The following is a 10095-nucleotide window of genomic DNA, read 5'->3' as shown; positions in this document are numbered from 1 at the left end:
AAGCATCCCCGATTCCCTAATGATCACCTCAAAAACCAAAACCAACGATATCTTCTCAATAGAAACTTTGGACATTTTACTGAGTTACTGACTCTATTCTGTCGGTCTATGTATTTTCTTGTGTCCTGTGTGTCCCCCTCAAACCCTGGTGGTTGTTGCCTCCCTCTTTTGGTTTCATCATCCTCCAAGCAGACCTGTAGCTATGGTCTCAAGCACATCTAAACTTTATCCTCAAATCCACACAATCCATGAGGAACACAGCTTCTATTTTTGAGAACTAACTTGCGCTCTGAATAAGGAATCTGAGCTTTCTTGGGGATCACTGCTAAGACGGCCAGATGAAGTAGCACAGAAGAGTTCAGTACAGAACACACAGTTCTGGCTGGAGGAAGCAACTACCGCTTCTTTTAAATGCATTTTGGTGTTAACAACACCCTGTGCCCCGGTGGTGTTCTTGAACTCTAGGAGAAGTCAAGCAATGGTAGACTGCGCAGGTTAGATTTGCAGAAGCGACACTCTGGCAACCAAAGGAGAGTTTATGGGTTATAGACTTGGGGGTAGGGATGGGGAGCGTGGGCAGAAGTGCCACGAGGTCAGTTCCCTTGTCACCTAGTGCTCCAAGATCCTTGCCAGCATTTCATTGACATATCTCTATCATACTCTATGCCCATTTGCTGTAGAATCAAGATGATCATGGGAATCTCGGATTTGCAAATGCAAAATCTGAGACTCAGAAAACTGTTAGGAAAGGGACATTAGATTGCTTCTACAAAAATGCTCAAAGTACGCCAAGCAAAGGACAATGAGCACAAGGTCAGAGCTTAACTAATTCCTGTTGATTGATGTACTTAATGAATTGGCTGTCTAACCCTACAGGGAAAGCAAAGTTTCAGCAGCTCAGAAAAGTACGTGATTTCATAACTGACTTCATATGAACATCAACAGCCCATTGTCATAAACAGGTTCTTTTCCATAAAATTGTTTAAGTGATAATAAACCACTTTACAAATGGACAGTTGTCTGGATAATGTTTCCTAAGAGTAATCCTAGGCTCATTGAATTTAAACTAATTGGAGGGGGCTGTTACATTGGGGAGAGGCATTAAGTGGTCTCGGGGTCTTGAATACTGTCTTACGAGATTTGTTCATTCTCCTACAGTTTAAAACTCCCAGAGATGGGGCAAAGAATTGCATCCTGTTTCACTAGTGAGTGAAAAGAAATCTAGACAGGTGCACACAAGAATATACTTTCACAGACGCGGCCTTTTAAATAGGAATCAGGAAGTTCTGCCAACTGCATTTTATCAAAGGCAGAGCTAAGGATTGGTTGCTTGATTAAAATGGGACCATTTTAATAACGAGCACTCATCTAAGTTATCTGGCAAAAAAGTGGAGAAGGAAGAGTAGGCAGAAGAACAAAATGGTTAGGCATTGCTGTCTTCCTGTAAATTAAAGTAGAAACCTTTCAATTAAAAGTCATGGAAGCCAGTGTCTTAAATCTCAAGAAAAGCACGTTGGACACTAAGGAAGAGGTAATAACCCACAATGCAGAGAGAGAGCAGCTTCTACCTTCCACCTTTCCTTTTTCTTTTTTCTTTTACCAAGTGTTTCTGTAAATAACGCGTTTGGGTTGGTTTTGAGAAAAGCTTGAGGCGCGAAGGCCCCCTGACTGGGGAAGACAGGCGAGAGGCCTTACAAAACTCCACGCCTTCTCCTGAGAGCGGTCCAATCGGTCCCCTTTCCCTCCGGGCATCCGGGCCGGGACCAGCGCGTCGCGGGTGTTGAGGAATTGCCCTTCCGCTCGGCTTCTCCGCAAACCCAGCGGGCATCACCCTCCGCCCGGGAGCCAGCGCGTCTGCCCGCGGGCCCCGCGTTCCTCCACCCGCCCCACCTCCGCTGTGGGAGCAACGGGCACCACTAGACAGGATTAGACAGTGCTCAGCCCTCCCGGAGATTTTCACCAAAAACGCTAGGACTAGAGGATGCGCGGGGTTACGGTGAAATTCCACTTGGGCCTCCCAGTGAGCTTTTCGTGAACCACCCGAGTGCATGAATTAGTTGCGTCAGGGGAGCCGTCGGACTTCCCCCTCCCCCTCCCCCCCAGCGCTGACGGGGGCCCCCCCGCTCGCAGCCCTCCGACCCCCTGAGGCTGGCACCGGGGCAAGTTGGGACCAGACTTGTCACGCGCCGGGAGTCCCAACACTCAGGGGCCCCGCCCACAGGCATCTCAGCCAATCGGGGCGCTGGCTGGCCGGGGGGCGGGGCCGGCCGAGCGGACTCCCAGAGCCTTAAATGGGGAGGCCGTGGGCCCCCAGCGCTGTCTCGGACGTCCCGGGATCCGCGGCTGTTAGCAGTGCCTGCACCGCTGCGCCCGCTACAGGTAAGCGCCCCGGGCCGGGCCCTGGCGCGGCGGGGCCATCTGGGAACCAGCCGGAGCGCTAGCCTTGGGAGTCGAGGGCCTGGGGGGCTTGGGAAAGAGGCGTTCCTGGAAGGCGCGGACCAGACACAGCAGGACCCGCGACTCCCAGTGCCGCGTCAACATCCTCTGGGAGCAGCCGGCGTGCGCCGGGGGGGGGGGGGAGGGGGGGGAGGGGCGGGAAGCGGGGCGGCACGCCCCCTGGCCTGGCCCCGCGCGGAAAAGGCGGTGCTCTGGGCAGTTTTTCTCCACCCACATCCTTAGCCTTCTACAACCCTTGTCATAAATACTTAGGAGTATACATTCAATGTTTTTACTCCACCACAGTGTATAACATCTCATTAAAAAGTAAGACGGATTTTCAGAAAGATCGATCCAATTAGATACTCATTTGTTTTTCCTACCTAGGTTTTTGAAACATGAATCCTTCAGTGTTCCTGATTGCCCTTTGCTTGGGAATAGCCTCAGCTATTCCAAAACATGATGACCGATTAAATGCACAGTGGCAACAGTGGAAGGCAACGCACAGAAAACTATATGGCCCGGTTGGTAACATCTGAAACTCTCCATCTGAAACCCCTGCAAAGAATGATCCATGCTCTTGGGAGTTTACAGCAGAGAGTAGCTTCTTGAGGCTGGCTCTTACCAAGGCAATAACTTCGTTGTACCCGTTACTAAGTACAGTATGGGCGTGCGTCCCTGTTGTGTGAGCGCTGGAGAACAGCTCCTGGGAGTAGAAAGTAGATCAGACCATGCTTTCTCTTCCTTTCTGTTTGCAAATCCACTTGGTGAAGGTGAGTTGGTTTTAAGTAGAAATAAAGAGGCTAGGTTACATGTTTGCCTTTAGAATGAAGAACAATGGAGGAGAGCAGTGTGGGAGAAGAATATGAAAATCATTGAACTGCACAATCGAGAATACAGACAAAGGAAACATAGCTTCACCATGGCAATGAATGCATTTGGTGACATGGTGAGTGTGGCATGAGTTGCTTAACTTTTTGTGTCTCCTCTCCTAAGTACTTCAAATCTCTCACTTTTCAACATTCTGTTTCCTTTTCCTTGAAGACCAGGAGAGAATTCAGACAGGCGATGAATAGCTTTCAAAACAAGAAGAGCAAGATGGGGAAAATGTTCCCAGTAGCTGTCGATGCTTCCATCCCTGCTTCTTTGGATTGGAGAGAGAAGGGCTATGTAACTCCTGTGAAGAACCAGGTATGATAGTATTCAGCAGATCTCTCACCAAGAGTAAAGCCATGTAGGAATTGTCATCCTTGCTCCGGCAGACTGTGGAACCGAATGCAGGTCACTAGTTGTTTGTTTGTTTTACTTTTTCTCCTTTTATTGTAGTATAGTCAGTTACAATGTGTCAATTTCTGGTGTATAGCATAATGTTTCAGTCATACATATACATACATAGATTCCTTTTCGTATTCTTTTTCATTATAGCTACTACAAGATATTGAATATAGTTCCCTGTGCCATATAGCAGAAACTTGTTTATCTGCAGTTTGCTAGTTTTTAAGCATTTTCAGAAATACGGGCTATTGTCAAAGTCTTGCTATTTGTTTTGTAGACTAAAAGCTTTAAAATTTTGTTTTCAGGGTCCGTGTGGTTCTTGTTGGGCTTTTAGTGCCACTGGTGCCCTTGAAGGCCAGATGTTCCGGAAAACTGGCAAACTTGTTTCACTGAGTGAGCAGAATCTGGTGGACTGCTCTTGGCCTCAAGGCAATGAGGGCTGCAACGGTGGCCTAATGGATTATGCCTTCCAGTATGTTAAGGACAACGGAGGCCTGGACTCAGAGAAATCCTATCCATATTCTGGAAAGGTAAATGGAGCTCCTTATTCTTGTTATCAAAGTTGAATGCTTTTGGGGAAAACAGATTCCATGTTTAGAATTCACATTTTAGATCGTAGAATCTGTACCTGCACACTGTCAGAACTGTCGTTAAATATGTTAGCAGCATACAGTTGTCTGTTTAGATAGTTACCATAAAGCTCTTAATATTTCTATATATGTAGAAATATACATACATCCTGTATAAGTACAAATTTCTCCAGAGTCAAGTTTCTTACAGACAAGTAGACTCCTTGACAAGACACCAGCTAACTTTTCCCATTTCAAAACAACCGATAGCATTTCATCTCCTGGGATGCTTTATAATGAACTTGACTTGGAAATCATTAAGCTGCAAAACGGTCTGGAACTTATGTACCCCAGGAGGGGGATGGTATTAATCAAGGCTCTTCCCCTTTACCTTTGAAAGGATGAAACCTGCCATTACAGACCCCAGGATTCTGCTGCCAACGACACTGGATTCATGGACATCCCTAAGGAGGAGAAGGCCCTATTGAACGCAGTAGCAAGTGTGGGGCCCATCTCTGTTGGTATAGATGCAAGCCTTACCTCTTTCCAGTTCTATAAAAAAGGTAAACATTTGTTCATGTGGAAATTTAGGCAGAAAAATTGGAGAACCACCATGACATACAGCAAAGACTGACTCTTTGCTGTGTAGAATTCAGTGTACAGTTTTGGGGTGTGTAGATTTAACATAGTTGTTCGTTCTGTGTATGTGGTATTTGTGGTATTTGTGCCTGGTGTGTCCATTTGACATTCCTTAAACCACATCCCCATGATTTTAGGCACTTTGTAAATATATCTAAATAGCCACTTAATTTGATTCATATAACTTAATATACTTTTTTCCAGTTGTTAGACCTTTAAAATTTTCCAAAGAATTTTGGTTTTGTTTTTGTGTTTGGTTTTTTCTCTTTTTTTTGGAGGGCGGTGGTAATTAGGTTCATTTATTTTTTTAATGAAGGTACCAGAGATTGAACCCAGGACCTTGTGCATGCTAAACACATACTCTGCCAATGAGCTATGCCGTCCCCTACTGAAGAATTTTATAACTGTAATTAAAACTGGGAAGAACTTCTTGGCTCAAGTCATTTTGCGTTCTGTGCTGTTTCCTTAGACGACATCCTAAAAGTAAAATGACAAGGCTTTAAGGAGCAGTTTTTTATGCCTCTTAACAAGCTGATGACAAAGGAGATTGTGCCACGTTGTATTTCTGCTAGTATTAGGTGAAGGCCTAAATCCCTGGCCTAGATAAAAAAGATCTTGTTTTTAAATCTTATCTGGATTTATGTCATTTAGCGGAATTTGGGGGTGCCTCCCTTATCCTGGTTTGATAGGCTGGGTTACTGTCACGTGTCTCTTGGAGGTCCTCACCCCAACATTGAATTACATTCCTAGGTATTTATTACGATCCAGACTGCAGCACTGAAAACCTAGATCATGGCGTTCTGCTGGTGGGCTACGGCTTTGAAGGACAAGGCACAAATAATGATAAATATTGGCTCGTCAAGAACAGGTATGAAATGCCCAAAATACTTATATTTGAGATGGAAAAGGACATCAGTGTTTGGATACAGGTCTTCACACCCTTAAGCACACTTCTGAAGTCTCTGCCTGACTCAGGGCGAACACAGACGTGTTCATGTTTGGCTGTGACACTGAGACGCTGTCTGGAGCTTGCCTCGGGTATCAAGGTAGTTTGGATACCAATGCATTTCTAAATTTGAAAATGTTCTTAATTCTGAGCCACATCTGGCCCCAAGAGTTTCCGTTTTCTGTGTCTAATTTTACAGTTCTGTGAAAGGTTTGGGGATAGACGTTATTTGCACGTTCAGAACTCAACCATGAGCAAGAACAGCTGTCTTTCTTGCTTCTTTCTGAATCTGTCTTGGCCTCTGGTGCACTGTTTAAGTCTCCGATGCTGTGACTGGTAAAGATAAATGTGTTTGATTCTTTGTATAAAATGGAAAACCCTCTCTTCTTTCAGCTGGGGTGAAGGCTGGGGCATGAAGGGCTACATAAAGATGGCCAAAGACCGAAACAACCACTGTGGCATTGCCTCCGCGGCCAGTTTTCCTACAGTCTGACCCTCAAGGACTGGATGAGAACAGAGTACCCAGAGAAAGGACGTTACCTTAAAACTGACCAGACCTTATTGTGTGAAATACTTGAATTATTGAAGATCCAAGCTGTGACTTGAGTCCTGTGACATTTTCCAAAATGGTGAACTGTGACCACTTTAATTACTGCTGTAAATAGGTTTGTATGATCGACTTCCCTAATAAATTTTTAATGTTCATGTTTTAAAAGGATGTATGAAGTTTTACTTTTTAAAATAAAACTTAATTTCAGAGTAGAGGTGGGGCTTTTTTCTGTATTTAACACCGTAAGTTAAATAGAGTAAAAAGTATAATTGGGCTCTGAAGACATGACTGACGGGCCAGTGGTCCAATAGGAGAGTGCCTGGGTGGCCTTCTGGTTCTTCTAGCTATAAAGATGCACATCTCATGTCAGCTGCCCTTTGGCTGTGTCTGATCCAACCCTTGAATGGAGCAAAATTTGACAAACAATCTAAAGGACAGAGCTAAATTATTTTAATAAAGAAAAAAGATTCACATTTCAGAAAAGTGAGCATACGTACATATGACTTCCAAATGAGAAAAGGGTGTTCGAGATCATGATCATTTGACCCACAGTGGTTGCAACCCAGCGGAGTTTCAGGATGAATGTCACAGAGCCAGTTTCTAGCATCTGTTAGTGAAGACCCTGGGCTACTTTGCAGTCGAGGAAAGGCAAGAATGTTTGTCTTTCTGTCCGTAAGGGATGAAGGATCAGCTCCTAGACTTCAGGCTGGGCTTCAAAAATAGTCTTGTGGTCTCACAGGTGGACAATAGGGGAAAGCATCAAAAGTGAGAGTCTGACGCCTAATGTATACCTAGCTACAGAATTTCTGAACTTATTAAAAAAAAAAAAAAAAAAACCAAAAACCTCCCAGCATTCTGTAGGCTAAGAAAGTGCAGAGTTTCATTCGCTCTCTTTGGATTTAAAATTCTCATTTTCCTACTCAAGGAAATAAAGAGTAAGTGGAAGTTTTTAGTTAATAGACCCTGTAACTCCTCACGAGGAAATGAGGTGGAGGACAACTCGGGTCTCAGCCCACAAGGCCTCCAGCAGCCTCTGGTCAAGTCCATCTGTACTGGACCACGTGCCATGCTGGACCCTCAATGTCACCTTCCCTCATAAGTGCTTCCATTTCCAACTTTTTGACCTAAAGTGAGAAATGTGTTTGGAGTGAAATCCTATGGGTTTTGTGATAGTACTGTCACGTGTAGCCACAGGAAGATTTGGGAGGCTCCCGGTCTGAATCCTTTCTGCTGGCTGGGACCAATGTTGAAACAACCCAAATTGATGTAACACCCTCTGTGTCCCCATCATCGCCTTGTGGATGAGACATTCCCAACCCTGAGAAGGAACAGGGAGGTGGTTGAGAACACTAGAAGGAAGAGAAATCTGACATGGACCCAGAGGGAGACAATCACTAACACAGGATAAAAGGCTGGGGTCTGAGCAGAGACTTCCCGGACCGGAACCCGTTAAAGACTGCATTTAGAGAAAAGTGGGAAGTGGCTGAGCTGGAGTGTGGGAGATGAGGCTGGGTCCACACGTGGGCTTTTAGGACCCAGGGGAACCATCGAGGGATGCAGTGAAAAGACTGTCCTGGTTATTACTACAAAACAAACTACCGGGAAACAGCAGTTTGAAAAAAAACCATCTTTCCCACTTCCTGACTGAGCTTCACTGCGTTGTGCTCCTTTGGAAGTCTTCCACGTGTGCTGGAGTCATCTGTGGTTCTGACGGGGCTGACGTCCAGGCAGGGTCACTCACATGGCTATGCTCAGTGCTGGTGTGGGCTGGGCCTTCGGCCCTGACTGCTGACCACAGTAACTACATGGGCCCTCCATGGCCTGGGCTCCCATAGCATGAAGGCTGGCTCTGCTGGGGATGTCCCAAGAGAACCTGCCTGAATGTCCAACGAGGAACTGCAGGACTTCTAAGGACCCGGTCATAGTCCCCAGTGAAAGCTCTTGCTGCTGCCTTATGGCTGGAGCATGTCAGCAGGGACGCTCAGGTTCCAGGGGAGGGGCTGACTGTCCGCCTCCTGATGGGGAAAGACAAGGTCACTTAGCAGAAGGGCATGTGGGGTGGAAGATATGGTGGTGGCCATCTTTCGGTCCCTGAAGGTCCATTAGAAAAGACCCCTTAGTGACTGTCACCTGGTGTCACCATGACAGGCTAGCTCACACTGCTGTCCACGCAACCCTGGAAGTACAGCCCAAGACTCTAAAGATCCAAGTGTGTCTTGTCCATCAGCAAACAAACAAAACCCTTCTTCACCCCAGGTTATTCTGGTTACTGCATCACGTTCCTCCTTCTGGTTACAGCTAACCCTCTTGAATAGCTTGTCTGTATTTGCTAGCCTCCACGTCCTCACCTCTATTCACATCCAAACTCAGGCTCCATCCTTAAAACAAGGCTTTCCTTCCAGGCCCTCCCAAATGATCTCATCTAGTCTAATTACTTCAGGTACCACCCCCGTGCTGACAACTTCCAGCCCCTCTCCTAAATTCCCAACCCATGGATGCAACGGTCCACTCGGTAACCCAACCCAGCTAACCCACAGACACTGCACATCTGAATGTACAGAGCTGAACTCATCCTTTTTCCCCAGAACCAGGCCATCTCCAAGTGTTCCTGGCTTTGGGAGGCACGTCCATCCACGTCCTCCATCCCTCTCCTCTCGCGTTCTCTGACATCTGCCATCAGTCACTGAAACATCGTGAACATCCCTCAGACGCCTGCAGTTCTATCCTCCATGCTGATCACCATCACCACCATCAATTTTTCACCAAGATGATGGCATCAACCTTCTTAACTGTGACCTAAGAAGCCTCTAATCTGACTACTTCAAATCCATTCTCCATGTTGCAGGTAACACTTACTAAAAGGCATTTTGGTTGTGTTCTTCCATTGCGTACAACTCATCAGTGGCTCCCTTTGCCCTCAGGATAAATTCCTAACTCCTTAACCAGCTCCAAACCTCTTGCCCGAATTGGGCCTTGCTTGCCCCTCCAGCCTCATCTCCCACTGCCCCTCCTCACACTCTGCCCCTCAGCCACACCGAATTACCAGTTGTGCCCCCAACAAACCAAACTCTACCCAATTTTCAAATCTGTGCTCATCTGTTCCCTCCGCCTCTAGTGCACATCCCCCTCAGTTGCCTTCTCTGTCCCCTAACCTTCTCCTGACTAGCTTCTAGTCCCACCTTCAGGCCTCAGTTCAAATGTCATTTCCACTGGGAGGCCTTGCCTGACCCCCTCAATGCCAGAAGGGCAGCTCCTCCAGAGGGCTCCAAAGCAAACACTGGAACTTATCCCCAGAGCACTTACCCTAGTAATTGGCAGTTACATGTGGGTCCCACCCACCCGGCCTGAGCTCTGGGAGGAGGGGAGGGGGCAGGAGCCTATCTGTCTACTTCATGGCTGAATCCTGGTTTGCTTGTGTGTGTGTGAGACAGAGAGAGAGAGAGAGGTGAAGGGAAGCCAGTGAAGAGATGGATGCAATGAGGACCCTGGGGAAGGAGGGACGGATGATGACAGAAGTAGGTCTTGGCAGACTGCACAGAGGAAGTAGCCACTAGTGAAAGACGGAGGACCGGATCGTGTAGTTTTTTGAGCTTTTTTTTTTTAATTTTATGAAAATGGGACCACGTTATATCGATTTGCAAAATGCCTTTTTCATCTACCATTATAGCTAGGTCATCTTT

General features: G+C 46.5%; 1 protein-coding gene across 1 annotated transcript; it reads left to right on the top strand.

The window, feature by feature from the left end:
* Positions 1 to 2233: 2233 nt before the first annotated feature.
* Positions 2234 to 6627, top strand: CTSL (cathepsin L). Its single transcript, XM_074363069.1, has 8 exons — positions 2234 to 2379; positions 2824 to 2960; positions 3263 to 3385; positions 3481 to 3627; positions 4017 to 4241; positions 4681 to 4843; positions 5670 to 5787; positions 6259 to 6627. Exons 2-8 carry the CDS (start codon positions 2835 to 2837, stop codon positions 6356 to 6358), a joined length of 1002 nt encoding a protein of 333 aa, XP_074219170.1. The 5' UTR covers positions 2234 to 2379; positions 2824 to 2834; the 3' UTR covers positions 6359 to 6627.
* Positions 6628 to 10095: the final 3468 nt, after the last annotated feature.

Source organism: Camelus bactrianus, chromosome 4 (genome assembly GCF_048773025.1).
Source record: "Camelus bactrianus isolate YW-2024 breed Bactrian camel chromosome 4, ASM4877302v1, whole genome shotgun sequence".
Lineage (NCBI taxonomy): Eukaryota > Metazoa > Chordata > Mammalia > Artiodactyla > Camelidae > Camelus > Camelus bactrianus.
Note: the sequence above shows the minus strand (reverse complement) of the source record. Positions and strands in the feature narration are given on the sequence as shown.